The sequence below is a fragment of the Barbatula barbatula genome, assembly GCF_947034865.1.
Source record: "Barbatula barbatula genome assembly, chromosome: 17".
Taxonomy (NCBI): Eukaryota; Metazoa; Chordata; class Actinopteri; order Cypriniformes; family Nemacheilidae; genus Barbatula; species Barbatula barbatula.
The window spans coordinates 3,491,165-3,506,165 of record NC_136780.1 but is presented as its reverse complement, the minus strand read 5'-3'; the positions used below and the strand labels follow the sequence as shown (position 1 = coordinate 3,506,165).

The window sequence follows — 15,001 nt, the reverse complement described above, 5'->3', positions numbered from 1 at the left end:
AAAAATTGAGTGCTCTCATCAACACAAATTAGCATATATAAATCCCTCCACAGAATGCTGGAGAATTCCCCCAAAACCATTGAAATGCTGACGAATTCCTCCTGGGCCTGTTCACATCCAGTTCATGTTCTCCAGCTTTTTTCTGGTTCTCTGGAAGACACATTTTTGTCAGTCGGACAATCAACTCTAATGTACACAACAGTACAACGCATTAAACAAACTGTCTATCGCTCACAGACTGGTGTTCATTCACGTCAAGTTAAATAATGCATCTACTCTCGCTAAGGTCCACGGGAAGGGAGTCAAATCCATCATTTCTACATTGCATGTCTGAAGGCAAGCCGTGACATTCCATTCCAAGTTCATCTTCCTGTTGGTCTCCTGCCTGGCGTCCTCCAGCTCTTAGACTCTCCCTGTGAACCGAATAAAAGTTCCTCTTCTATGAGGGCCAGAGGGGGCTTTGAATATTCGCCACATACTTAATGAGGTATAGACAGCATTGACCATCAGTCATTTCCCCTGTTTTTGTGGAGACAAAAGGGCGAATTTTGCCCTGGCATCTGCTGCTTGCACAATGCTCTCTCTCTCTCTCTCCCTCTCTCTCGCTCTGGACTTTAATGTGGTTATGATTAGAGACGGGGCTGAGGGATGGGTTGGTGGTGGTGGGGGGGCGGTGTTCTCATATTTACTGCAAGACAAGGGGGAGGTGCCGAATCGCAGAGTGACTGTGTGTTTGTATGCAGCGCTGAAATATGAATCACAGAAACGAGGCCAGCGCGAATCAAATAAAAGTTTGTCCTCTAAACAGATCAAGCTTGCACACAAACACACACACACACACACACACTCTGGCCCCTCCTTGCAGCCCTCTCAATTTCTCTCCACCCTCTCTCTCTCACCCCCCCATCACACACTCTCTCTCTCCACCCCCCTCTGGGTGCGCAGAGCCGAGGCAGTTGGTTTGATCCGCTGTGTCTGAGAGCCGCGAGTGTTGTGTGTGCCTGTTATTTAGGTCTGTTACAGCACGCTAGGAGCAGCTCACCCTGAGCTCAGACGCAGCCTAGCCAGCCAGCGACCAGCCAAAAAGGGAAACAGAAACAAGCAGCGTGAGAGAGAGACAGTCACAGGGAGAAAAACACAGAGCGAGAGAGAGGAAACGCTTACGAGTGCAAAAACAGCAGGATCCGCCGGCACGTACATCCAGAGTAAAGGAATTCCAGCCAGGGGGATTTACTGCCGTCGTAGCTGCGGGTGTTGTTGTTGGTTTTTTTTACGTGACGTGACGGGAGACAGCACAGTATCGAGAAGCAGGAACAGAAACGATAGTTTTTTTGTCGGAGGCAGGCGATATGTTTGACTGTATGGAGGCTCTGGGCATGGGTCCCCGCCAACTCTACGATGTCACCAACCGGGGCGCCTGCATGCTTCGAAAGGCAAGCCCCTTCTATGCTGGACTGGACCCTTTCGCCTGGACAGGGACGGCCAGCGTGCGCTGTAAGTGTTTGTTTGTGTTTGTCTCACTCGTTCTGTCACTCTGTCACGCAACTGCGCTTCACATGCTAAAGGCCTCCTGTCTTTAAACTGACCACAGGAAAAGGACCCTTGTGTCAAACTAGCCATTAGTTAGAGCCTTCAGGCTGCTTCTATGCATGCACCATGCTGTGTTTGTGTGTTTTAGAGATGGGAAAAGAGAGAGAGAGAGAGACTGCGCTGCTCGATTTGATTGTTTTCCATGATTGTCGAGCGCAGAGTCTGGTTTCGCCAGCAGTGTGGGTAACCTGATTTTTGACCTTGTCAGATGATGAAAAGTTAAACAGAAAGTAAGTAATGCGAGTGGAAAAGATGAAAGAGAGAGTGTTTGAGAAAGAGGGAGAGAGGCAGAGGTGGGTGGGGGGAACCTGACACTGTGCTATAATTTCAGTCATGCATATTGCATTTGTCTTCCTCACTTCACAATTGTGCCTGACAGCTCTGGTATCCCAGCATGCCTGCCACGGCTCGGCCCACACAACAGCATCAAACAGGCGTAAAAGCTTGCAGAAAAAAAATGAGGCACATTTTTTAAGCATGTGTCAGAATTGGAAATTCTGGAAACTCGACGTGACAGACACAAATAGTGGCATAAATAATAACGCAAGGGTTTTGAGTGGAGTGTTCAGGAAAGTGTATTTTTCCTTCCTCTGTTCCAGACTTTGGACAGCCTTTGGCTCTAAAGACAACCTTGCTTCGACAATGAAATCTGGGGTCTATTTCATAGACCAGGGGGACTTGTGTTAGAGAGAAAGAATGTGTTTTGATAGGGAGCACACAGTAATGGATCGATAAAACTCTGTATTGATAAATGAGTCGCCTCGATTGACTGGTTTTATCTGCATTAGTTGATTTAACAGAAGTAGTCATTTTGCCAAGTGTCAGTTCCGACATCTACAAGCACCCTCATGTTTGTTCCCATAATTGTTATGTGAATGATTTTCAATAGAAAACAGTCTTGTATTACCACGCATAAACAGCGATGCCCTGAAAACGAGACAAAACCTAAAATGTCCACTTAAGCAAACACCGCCATTAGCCTTTCCACACCTCCCGGCCTCTTTTTCAAAAATGCACGCCGCTCTCGCTGTTTTCCATTTGTATTTGTTGAACCTTCTGCTTTTTGTTCTGTCTTCTCAGCCTCTGAGGGCGAGTCATCTGTCTTCATTAATCGTGAAGACACCAACGTTTCAGTGGCTGTCAGCCACACTGGGTCCTCTTTAATGAAGACAGATGCCCTGTCTGGGCTCGACCCAGAGGGGAGGGGGGGTCCGTAATGCCTCTTCTCCTCGGCCAGGGCCTTGACGATAACAAGATAAAAATCTGTTTATTTAATCAGTCATGTCTCACCAGTGCTACACAAGCGCACATGCAGGGCCCACTTTGGAAAGCGAGAGCTCCGATTCAGCTCCGCGTCTCGAGTTCTGTTCCTCTGCTGGTTCCAGGAAATTGAGGAGATAGAGAGGCGGTCGGACAGATCCAGCTGCCCTCGGGGAAGAGAGGGAGTGGTGTTCTGTTACGTGCCTCTGTGCCCAGTAACCTCTGTAAACAAGGCCGGCCTATCCGACCGCAGGGCCTCTGAGAGTCCAGGCTCTCGGAGCAGTTTCTATTCATTGTCCTCTTCAACAAGGCAGATTAATCAATGTTTTCGTCTAATATCCCATTAGGGGAAGGCCAGCTGCAGTGCACGTTGGGTAAACTCCATTGGCGATTCAGTAGATGCAAATTCGCTTGTAAGTCCGGAATTTCGTTACCTTAGCTTTTTGAGGCTCTTTTATTTGATTAGAAACCAAAAGAACAGGAGGGGGAAGTGGGATGTGTCGCAGGCCAGACTCGAACCTACCCACGTGTGCTCCATGGATAAACATGTGATGCATGTGCTAACTAAAAAAACGATTTGTGTCTGTGGTGGACAACATTCAGGTACTTGAACTCTTGTTTTCACTACATAGTGCTTGATATGCTGATTGGTAATGGCATCCAGGAAACCAAAACCGCACAATATACCCAGCTGACAATGAAAGGTCAACGCTTGCCGAGGTGAAGAGCGAGATCATCTCAGACCAGTGTCACTGCAGGCCAGTCTTTCCTGTTTTTATGTGCTGCGGTTCAAGACCTTTGTAGATTTCAATGCAACGTCATGGTTATGGAGAGGCTTTGCGCGCCGCAAGATAATGTCGGCTTTCACGGTGATTTGTGCTGTATTTGTTTCATCTCTGAATAGGAAGAGCGCTGAAAGGGGTTTTTGATGGTGTAATACTTTAAATAGAGTTACCGGGCCATATTGAGCCAAGCGTTGAAAGGAAATGCGCAGGTGATTTGGCAATCTGTAAGTCAGAGAGATAGCATCACGTTTCTGCGAACTGTGGGCTTAATTTCCCTTTTTATTTGCTAAACATCAGCGTGGCACTGAAATTTCACACACAGTTCGGTTAGATGGGAGGCCGTTGTGTAGATCTAAATGCTGTTACACTCTAGTTAGAGTGATGACACTTACTGATCACATGTCAGGAAAAAATGAAACGGGTTTTACTTTGAAAGACTTTCAAAGATTGTATAACTTAAATTTTGAAGTAATATCTGTTTAATTTTTAGGCTGTTGGTCAAGACATCAATGACAGATTCTGACACTTTCACTAATAGCTGTCACACAGACTTTTGTTGTGGGTGTGAAGTCGAGGAAAATTCTAACTCTAGTAATCTCAGAGAAACCGAATGACAGAGTTGAAAGATCAAATTTGGTAAAAAAAAATGGATTGATCCAATTCAAGTTTAATTTGCATTGGTTGGTCGCATTGGTTTGCTTTTGTCATTTTAAAATGGAGACCCGTTTTAAAGTTCACGGGTAGAATCTTCCTGCCTCATACACACATGCCATTGTTTTCTGTGTTCTGTCCACATCAGAGTCCGATAAGCTCTCTGATACAGAGCTCTATGTGAAAGACAGGGAAATGAGGTCTTCCTGTGTCCGCTGTCACACACTGCCTCTCATTTTTTGTGTTAATGGAAGTCTTCAATTATTTCATTATAATTATTAAAAGATTCAATTAAAAGATTAGAGTGCCCAAGGAGGCAGGGGAATAAATGATGGGTTGATGGTTGAGAGAGAGAGAGAGAGAGAGAGAGAGAGAGAGAGAGAGAGAGAGGGAGGGAGGGAGAGAAACAGGAAAAGGTGGTTGGCCATGAGTTGTTTTATACACTGATCACATCCCAATCCAACAACAGACATGTTGTTGGCATTGAACATTTAATAAATAATGTTTCATATGGAACCAGTTTTGTGAAACCTGCACCTTCTTTCTTGCAGCCCACAAGTTAGCATTATTTGTGTTTAGCATTCTATATTTGTTTTTGTCTACTGTCCCTTTATACCCTGCTATTATTCTAGAAATGACTCCAGACAGCCCCTTCTACTCTTATTTTGTGTGACGTTACACTTGAAAGTTGTGCGCCCATTGCAAAAATCTGTTTTAGTCTTCAAGTCTTTCACAACATTAAAAGCGCCCTGCATATGTGAATTATGTATAGGGTTTATGTGCGCATTATGATGATTTAAATGTGCGGTAGCCTTGTGTGGATGGCTGTTGAACTCTGTCTGTGAGGGAGTTGAAGGCAAACCCAGGAGAGAAGGCTTTAAATGGCCACTAAGATTCCACAGTATGCTGTCGGAATCCGTTTTCTGCTGTTAGGGCAGTTTATAATATCGCAGCAGGTTCAGGGAACCGTAAATATGAAAAATCGGCTTTTTATGGAACAGCATGGGATGATGTGAATTTTAGAGCGACTGCGAAATGTTCTGAAGCTGCAATTGATTGGACCAAAACATCCGCGCACCTAGGGGCTCGTCTGCCCTGTAAGCGTTGGTTTTTATTATTGCGGGTTCCTTACACCTTGTTGTAGATTTCAGAACCATCTTGAGAGGCGAGCGGAAAGACTCATTGGTCAATCGAGATTTGTCCAGATTTCTATTTTTGAGGCGTTGTTAATTAGCTGCCGTTCTTTATTACCTTCATAAGTCTCTGATAAACAAGGCCAAGCATTATTGGATCGACAATTCTGGGTGAGGCTCAATGGCTGTCATGGTTTGGCTATCACCTCCCTTTTGTCCAGTGATTTAGTGGTTGTTTACTGAACGCTCCGGTGCCTGGTTGGCGGTTTCTCTCTGGGGGCAAGGCGTTGGCAGGATCTGTGTCAGTCTGAAACCATGTGTGAGCTCAGTGTGAAACTAAAAGTTCTGTTACCAGTGTGTTGTTGACTGACGGCTTGGCTCCATCGTTGCTAAGGCTCATGGTGACCTGAAATGTTGCCCCCTCCTCATCAAAGCAGTAATACTGTTAATAAATCATGCGTTTTATCTAAAATGAAGATCAGGCTGTGGGCTCGCTAGAAGACATTGAGTCAGGTTTCGATAGCACGAAGACAAAAGTTTAAGTGTTATTTTGTCTGTACTGATGCGAATTGATATTTACATAAAGAAATGTACCAGATATACACCGAGATATAACTATACATGGCTTAAAGATCGATTGCTCGACTAGCTGTTCTGTCAACTGGTCGATTTAAAAAAATATGTAGTCGTGCACATCCCTTTTACGTGCGGATAGAGTTGAGAGGGTGTGAGAAACGTGAATCCTAAATCAGCCATGAAAGATGAATGGAGAGCCCGAGGATGCTTGTTAGGGCGGACCATCTGTACTTTACCCCCTACTCATTCGTCTTTTTAAACGATCATCTGCCGTCTGAAAACTCAGCACCGTCTTCAGTATGAGCAGGGACGGGACCGTCTGTCTGCTTGACAGGCCTGTGATGCTCTACGCTCCATTTAGAAAAGCTGTGTTGGCTCTAAATAAAAAGGTATTGTCAGTAACTCAAATGTGCCTTTCAAGGTGACTTCCCTCAAGGTTACAGCTCTGTCTATTATTCTTGGGGACGTTTCATGGTTTTGCTGTGAATGTTCACAATTGCCAGTTTCCACGAAGTGTGCCAGTCCACACCCTGACATGTTGGCCAGTGTCTGAAGGCGTAAGTGAGAAAATTCCACTCACGTAAGCATGCATCATATTGTAATTTCCCCTATAGTCAAAGCAGAAGTTTCCCACAGATGCCATTAGAGAAAACACAACCGTGCCAGTTTGTTTAACAGACAGCGGACTACTATTCACCGTAACAGCAAATCTCGTAGACAACAGGAAGCCGCAGTCCTGCCCTTGTGCAAAACTACATTTTGTGTAGGGTTCATGACTTTTCTAAAGACAACCACAGCTAGAGCCTTGGTCAAAATCAAATCCACTCTGTTAATTAATTTTTAATTTACGTTTTGACCAGCTTTCAACAAACATGAAACATTTTATGTGCACGATTAAGGTGTTAGACTCCCAAGTTCGGCTGTTCTTCTTTTGTGGTTTCTATTGTTTGGGGAAGGAAGCAATATGGGCCAAACAAGGAGTTCCTCCACCCAAGTCCTAAACAGAGGAACACTTCAGACCGTAACACGCTCCGGCTTCTCTTTTTCTTTTTAAGCAGGTGAGCACAGACAGCTAGACAGATGGTGAAAGGAAGTGTGTGAGGACCATAAGATCAAAGATAATTGTTAGATGAGGTTGTCTCACTGCCTGTTGGCTTCTCCGTTGATCAATGGTTGGGTCCATGGAGGAGGCATCCAGCCATTGGAGTGGAGAGGAATTAGAGGAGACATTCTCACTCAGGGGCTGACAGCACAGATGAAGCCTGGCAGGGGTGCTGGAGATTCGGTGGGGTTGCAAATTTGGATGTCTGTACCAGAAATCTGTCTGCTCTGAATCAGTCCTTCATTGTGTGCCGATTACCCGTCACTGTCTAGTTTGGATCGGGTCCTACCAGAGGAAGAGGACAAAAGTCCCAAACTGTTTTACTAAACGGGCTGTTTAGATTCTCATTGCTCTTTTAACGTACGCTTCGTAAAGAAGCTACACTTTGAAATTAAAGGTGCTTCTTGATGCCATGGAAGAATAATTTGGTTAAATGCTTAAACAAACCTTTGACATTTCGGTCACATAAACCTTTCTTTATAGTGGAGAAACATGAAAAAGTTAAAAATAAATGAATTTTATAAGAACCTTTGGGTGACCAAGGTTGTTCTTCTATGTCATGTTTTTTAAGAGTGTACTTTTCTTAAATTAAAATATATACATTATAAGGACATTTCTTTGCTTAAGTGCATAATATAGCAATAATGGAACCAATAGACAATCAATGTGTTTCGACCTTTTGGTTACCATCTCTGGGTCCTAACCACTGTGCCACACCAGACGTATGAGTTTTAAAAGTGTAAAAAAAAGTGGCTTCTTGCTTGTTTTGCCTTTAATTCAAGCAGCAGGATGTGCATGATTGATTCTCTATGATAATTGATGAACTAGTGTTGCACTGAGTTCTTGAGACAAAATAAATCATTGTTGACCGCTTCTGAGCCTCGCTGAAGTTTGAACCAGGCCCAAAAAGCAAGGCTCCACTTTACCTGCTGCCCTTTTTCTCACCTTGTGTGAAGGTCCTGGCCTGTAGAAGACCTTTTTTCTGGCCAAACTCCAAGACAATTACTTTATGAGAACGATAACTGTCTACATTTAGTCTGCCAAACACTCTTGGCCCATGTGCGTGCATATGTGTTCATGTATGTATTCGTAACTATGTGCTGGTTGTGACATGAGAGTGTAAATTCTTTGAGGAATTGTCCAGTCTGGGTATATTGTAAGTCTCTCTCACTCTCACTCTCTCTCTCTCTCTCTCTCTCTCTCTCTCTCTCTCTCTCTCTCTCTCTCTCTCTCTCTGTTTGTCTCTCTCTCTCTGTTTGTCTCTCTTTCCCAAAGAGACATCTTTTGGATGGCGGCCCAGTTTTATCACAGGGCTTCCTTTCAGAGAGAGCCATATTGAAACAGGAAGAGCTCCTCCTTTTACAGGCCTGGGACGTAGCACACGCGGGGAGGGGGGTCTGGTGTTGGGGTGTTGTATGGGGGGCTCAGGTAATGAGCTCACAGGCAGCTGTTGATAGCAACTGCTGCCGGTCAGCAGCTATAATGAAAGCACACACCTCTCAGCTCTATAAGTTGCACGTCTTTTGTTTTGCAACTGTGTTGCATCGACACTAGCTTTACTCCTAATAAGCTGCCTTGGTGTCTACTACAGCCGACATCTAGACTTAAAGGGCTAGTTTACCCAAAAATGAAAATTCTGTCTTTATTTGCTCAACCTCAGGTTGTTTCAAACCTTTTTTCTTTGTTCTTTTAAACACAAAGAAATATATTTTAAGAATGTTAGCCATTTTCAGTTCTGGGACATCATTGACTACCATAGTCGGGAAAAACATTTTTACGCTTTTTTGTTCTGTTGAACACAGAATGAGATATTTTGAAGAATTAAGGAAAACAAACAGTTCTGTGGCACCTTTATCTACCATTTACATTTTTCCTACTATGGTAGTCAAGGATGTTCCAGAAATGGAAATTGCTAACATTCTTCTGAATATCTTTCTCTGTGTTCATCATAACGAAGTAATATATACAGTATGAAATTACATGAGGGTGATTAAATGATGTCATAATGTTTGGTTGAACTATCACTTTAAACTCACATAAAGTCATACAACAGCAATGACAGCCTTACAAGAAAACTGTGATAAAAATGAAGTTATTAAATATTTTTTACCTTTCCTAAATACACCAAGAAATATTACTGTTGTATTGCTTAAAAGTGAATATGTTTGTTTTCTTTCCAGTAGACTATTTGAAATCTGAAAAAATATAGAGCATCCTTGACCGTTTATATTAAGAAAGAGTTTAAAGAGACTTTAAAGGGATAGTTCACCCAGAACAAAAAATCTGTCAGCATTTATTCACACTTATGATGTCCACAACCTATATTTCACTATTTCTTCCCTTCTGAGAAATGTCTTTGTGGTGGTTTTGTGTATGTATGATAGAAGTCAATGGTTTTGGTTACAAAGATTCTTCAAAATAACTTATTCTGCAGAAGAGAGAAAGTCATATAGGTTCGGAATGACACAAGGGTGAGTTAATGTTTGGGGGTACTATCCCTTTAAATAATAATAAATAGTGGTGAGGGGCAAAAAAGGATCTGAAAATTCTTCAAATACAGGAAGGATTGTTTCTCTGCAATATGTGACTTTACAAATGTCCCAAACAGTTCGCTGCAAGATAAAAACAGCAATCAAAGAGTGTTACATACAGCGGAAAGACACTGTGATGCAGATCAGAGGAAGGAAACGTGGTTGTGTTGTATGAGGTGGTATGATGACAACAGCATGTGAGGAGGATCTGGGTGATGGCAGGAAGTCATGGGCAATGAGAGAGAGAGAGAGAGAGAAAGGAGGAAGCTGGCAGTCATTGAAGAGCTGTGTGTTTTCTCCAATCAGGCACTGCTGCGAGGGGTCTCTGCCAGTCAGTCTATCAATCACCCCGCGTCACAAAACCTGGCTAATCTGCGCCCCGTCTGCTGAGCTGGCCGCACTTACAACAAAGCAGTATGTCCACACGACGCTGGTGAATACGGCCTTAGTACCAAACGAAGCAAAATCTGACAACTTTCTTTATAAGGAACAGGGAAGCAGGGTTGTGCTCTGAGAAACACAGAGCAAACAACAAGCGAATACACGCCCAACACGCTGAAGTACTTATGAGGAATTGAGACGCAGAGAACTATATTTGCAAATCAAATGGGAGCCTTCAGAGACACTAGCTGGATGAGCGCCCATGCAGAACTGAACACACACACACACACACTCACATGCCAAGACTAGATTTGGGAACAGTGTTCCAGTAAAGATTCAATCACACCCACAGTCACGTACACAAAATCTACTCCTCTATTGTGAAAGAATAGTTGTTCTACAGCCAGTGCGTCATAAGCTGCTCGGCTAAATGCGGTGTTGCAAAACTTAAAACACGAAGCTGACACTTGTTCTTTGTGCTTTTTGACGTTTTGAACCAGAAAAAATACATTCTTGGTCATAGCTCACTTCTCCATGTGGCCTGATGTTGTTGCGCTCGCTAGCTGTTTATCGTGCGACCAATGAATGCAAACTGGGTCTAAAGTACTTTTGCAGGTCAGGAATAAAAACGTTTCTATAGCATGTACTTATTTTCATGCACTGGCATTAAGGTTATTGGCAATACCCATCCACATGAATATAGATTGTATAGATCAATTATAAAAGGTAAACACAGTGTGCATTGTCTATATTTGTGTTTATTTTGTATGTACGGACATTTCTCTAGCGCCGGATCATTTTCTCCTGGTTGACAGTGGGATTAGCACCGGACGGTCCACCTGGAATAGTTGTGTACAGAAAAAACAGAGTGCAACTAGTTCAGGAGAGAAACACAATACCCGGCAGGAAATGGACAACGTCTACTGATAAGTGCCGTCAGTCTCTACCTGTCACTTCATCACTAGCCATCCGCCCTCTGCCTTCACATTGTCATGCAAATCACATCCCTGGCTGGCGAGCTGATAAGAAGGCCTCTCGTTTCAAAACGCTTTGTTTCCCAAACAGAGGAGCGCTGAGTGCTGCCTCACGGAAAAGCCCATCCCATTGTGCACCCCGGGAGAACCGTTGACTGATATTCGGGTAAAAGCGTTAGAGGGAGGGAAAACCACCGGGTCTTTTACGGCAGGAACCGTCTCGGGTTGTTGAGAGATCCTGATGGATCTTTTTTCTTCTCACCCTCCCTTTCTTTACTTTGCCACTGGGATGGTGTCAGTCGGTAGCTCTTTTTCACGCGACATGTGGTCCTTTTAAAGCACTAGTCATAACTAGCCAGTTTTACTACATAAACAAATTAGTTTACACTAGGTTCAAGGAAAGGCATTGATCTGGCTTGTAACGTTTAGTTCAAAGAGCGCTTCTTGTTTAAACCCCAAACATGTATGCTATTATAACAAGAATAGAAAGTCTGAGCTTAATGTGACCTGTTATGTTTTGAGCACCTTTTTATATTTGTTCCTAATTTGTTTATATTAATCCACTAGATGGTGTTCCCAAAACAAGTGTTTTTTAAACAGAGAAAAAAAGAACAAATCTGTCATCATTTACTCACGCTCTTGTCATTTCAAACCTATATGAAAATGTTTTGAAGAATGTTGGTAGCCAAACAAGGGCAGCATGCATTCACTTCTCTTGTATGGACACAAAGCCAGTGGAAGTCAATGGGTACCGCTGTTTTTCGGTTGCCAACATTGTTTGAAATATCTTCTTTTATGTGCTGCATAAGAAAGAAAATGACTTAAAAAGCTAGAACCTATTCTCAAACTCTTCCATTGCAAATTCAGATGACAATCCTCTTCAAAACAGACAAAACATGTCACATAAATCACACGCGTTGAGACGCTTCAAATGCATTAGGAACTCCCTGTAGCCTTTAAGATTCAAGTCTGTGAATTTCTTACTCTCACGTGAAGAATAAGAGATTTGTTTGTAACCGTGGCCATGAACACAGAGCTCTACTGTAGTTGAGCTTAACCAATAAAGAGTACTGTTTGCCTCTCCTCATTCACCCCCATACTTGTCTCTTTTTCTGTTTTCTATCAAATTCCTGACTTTATGCCCCCTTTTCTTCTTTTGAAGTCTCCCAACTCTTGTAAAAGACCAAGCTGGTGGTTTTTGCTGAACCCTATGGAGGGAGAGAGGGCGGAGATTTAGGTTAATGTTAGGCTCTCCATTGAAAGTGGCTGAAGAAGGTGGGGCAGTAAAAGTTAGCATTTTAGAGCCACCCTGTTTTTTTATTTTTATGATCGGCCTTTTTTTACTAGCAAGGGCTACAGCTGGTGGTGTGAAAGGCTGCCTGAGGTGTCTGAGTCTTAATAAAGACCCCGCCAGCCGGGTTGGGGCCTCCGGTCCAGCCATGAGACCACCTTTATAGGCCTAGCTTACGAGCAGGGGCCTCTATTAAAACCTAGCAGGACTGCACTAAGGAATTTAGAGCCAGGAAACAAGAGAAAATAGGGTTTATGTGTCAAAAGATGGAAGGGTGATATTGGGGGCTTGGGGTTTGTGGAAAACAAAGGTTAAAAGGGGAAAGAATAGTTATTTGGAGATTACGGTGTGGAAAATGTGTGGAAACAGTCCAATATAGCATACATATATACATAAACCTTTGATTTGATGGTTTTATCTATAATACATTTTATTACAAAAAATACCAAGGGATCATGGATTAGATTCTTAGCAAACTCATAAAAATACATACTTTAAATTTGTACGGAAGCGTCTGCTAAATGCATACATGTAAAAGTGTCACGGTCATGATTAATGCCTGACATCTCTTGTGTGAGAATTAGGAGAGACAGCCTCTAAACAAAAGAATGCTAGACTCGCGTCTGCCGGCCATCCCGTGAGCCTGGCGCACAACACAGGGTGGAGTTTTTTCCCCCAGGCTGTGTGACAAAGATGAGCTACCTGTCTTATCTTCAGCACTTATCTGTCTCCTAGTGTTAAACTGTTTGTGTTTTCTTTTCTTTCCGCTGTCAATCACTTCAGTCTGAAATACTGCCCCCCTAAGGGCTGGGTGTCTAGAAACAAGTTAATTCCACAGACATGCTAACCAGACCTGACTTACTTACTCTCCAGCTGTTTTGCATATTGTCATTAAAAAAACAGTGAAAGCATCATGTGTGTCTCCGCTTTAGGGCAATATGATGGTTCAGCATGAAATCATGGCGGCTTTCAAAGCACTCGTGTGCCTTTGAAACCAGATAGGGTTTAAGAGGTTCAGCGGAGAATCTTTTCTTCTCCGCATGTGGTGTTTAATATCGCACTCTCATTAAATCCTCCTGTGTTGTGTAAATGGTGTGAAGTGATTTCATTAGGTCTAATGTTATTTTTTCCCTCTTGTTATTTTCTCTACAGCGGTGGAGACCCAGAGCACCAGTTCAGAGGAGATGGTGCCCAGCTCACCCTCTCCACCACCTCCACCCCGTGTCTACAAACCCTGCTTCGTCTGCCAGGACAAATCTTCCGGGTACCACTATGGTGTCAGTTCTTGTGAGGGGTGCAAGGTAAACATCTCGTCGCCTCTCTCGTGTTGTTCTTTCATGAATCTGTTACAAAGTACAAGATCAAGCAAAAAGTATAGTATACTTAAGATCATACTAAACATATAATTAAAGTGACAGTTCACCCAAAAAATGTATTCACCCTCGTTTATTCACCCTCCAGTTGTTCCAAATCTGTATAAATTACTTTGTTCTGATGAACCAAGAGAAAGATATTTGGATGAATCCTTCTAACAAACCACCATTGAGTATCAGACAGTTTTCTTTCCTATAGAAATCTTCTTTTGTGTTCAACAGAACAAATAAATGCTTCCTACTATGGTAGTCATTGGCAACAACTCAACTTAATATTTTATTTGATTCAATATTATTTTGTTGTCAGAAGTTGTGTATTTATCAGCTATTTTCCAACACTGAACAGTTTATTTGTATTAATTATTAACACAGATCTTGAGAACTATCTTTAAACAACATTCTCATAGCTTGTTTCAAGTCTTCATGTTTGATCTAGTCTTCTAGCTGACCTGCTTTCTCTCCCATATGTGGGGTGTAGGGATTCTTCCGTCGCAGCATTCAGAAGAACATGGTGTACACCTGCCACCGCGACAAGAACTGCCAGATCAACAAGGTCACACGCAACCGCTGCCAGTACTGCCGACTGCAGAAGTGCTTCGAGGTTGGCATGTCCAAGGAAGGTGAGGGTTTAGTGCTCCGCCAGGCACGCGGGCTCCGTGGCCCACCGCCAAGACCCACATACACACGCGGATGCAAATATAGAGACTGCTGTACGGGTGGGCAGACATGGAGGTGCTGATGTAGGCTAGGAGCTGTGAAAGAGACACACAAGCCAGAGATACACAGACAAATTTAGAGTCGAGACTCTTGTGGGACATGGAGTCTGGGGTACAAAAACAAACTGTAGTCGAGAGTTTTGTTGACTCCACCTTAAAAAAAACACAAAGACTTGCACACAAAGCAGACGCATAGCGCAGTTTGCATAGAGGTTAGAGCTCAATGTGAACGTAAACAAATGAGTTTTGTACCTATGGTTTCACCCACATGAATCCGTCAGCAGTAGGTGTGATTTCTTTGGTAGCCCTTCCTGCAGTCATTTTATGACTTTCTACTAACAGATTTGTGTCGTAACAAAGACAATGGCTTGAGTTTGAAAGAACGCGTCTGGGGCATGTGTTTGTTCGTTTGCCAGGGTCACGGCGGTGATGTCAGAGGGAGAGTGGCACATTGGCCGTCTATGTGTCCGCTGGGACATGTATGTGTGTGTTTATATGTTTGGGATGTGTGTGGGGACCGGGATCACATTGTGCTTTTGCTATTACTGGATATCCTGAGAGGAAGGAAAGAATGGGAGGGGGGCGAGAAGAAGAGAGGGGGGTTTGTAGGGTTGGCAGCACTTTTCTCCCCAGGGTCA

The 15,001-nt window shown here is 43.3% G+C and overlaps 1 protein-coding gene across 2 annotated transcripts in view; it reads left to right on the top strand.

Annotated features, from left to right (window-relative positions):
- The window catches only part of rarga (retinoic acid receptor gamma a), a 37,287-nt gene that overhangs the window by 18,109 nt on the left and 4,177 nt on the right, over positions 1–15,001 (top strand). Inside the window, exons 1-3 of one of the 2 annotated variants that reach the window (XM_079477907.1) lie at positions 944–1,494; positions 13,427–13,575; positions 14,126–14,267. In XM_079477907.1, coding sequence (XP_079334033.1) covers positions 1,350–1,494; positions 13,427–13,575; positions 14,126–14,267 — 436 coding nt within the window. In that variant the 5' untranslated portion in view covers positions 944–1,349. Of the gene's footprint in view, positions 1–943; positions 1,495–13,426; positions 13,576–14,125; positions 14,268–15,001 lie in introns of those variants that run through there. The other variant, XM_079477906.1, reaches the window with a different exon arrangement.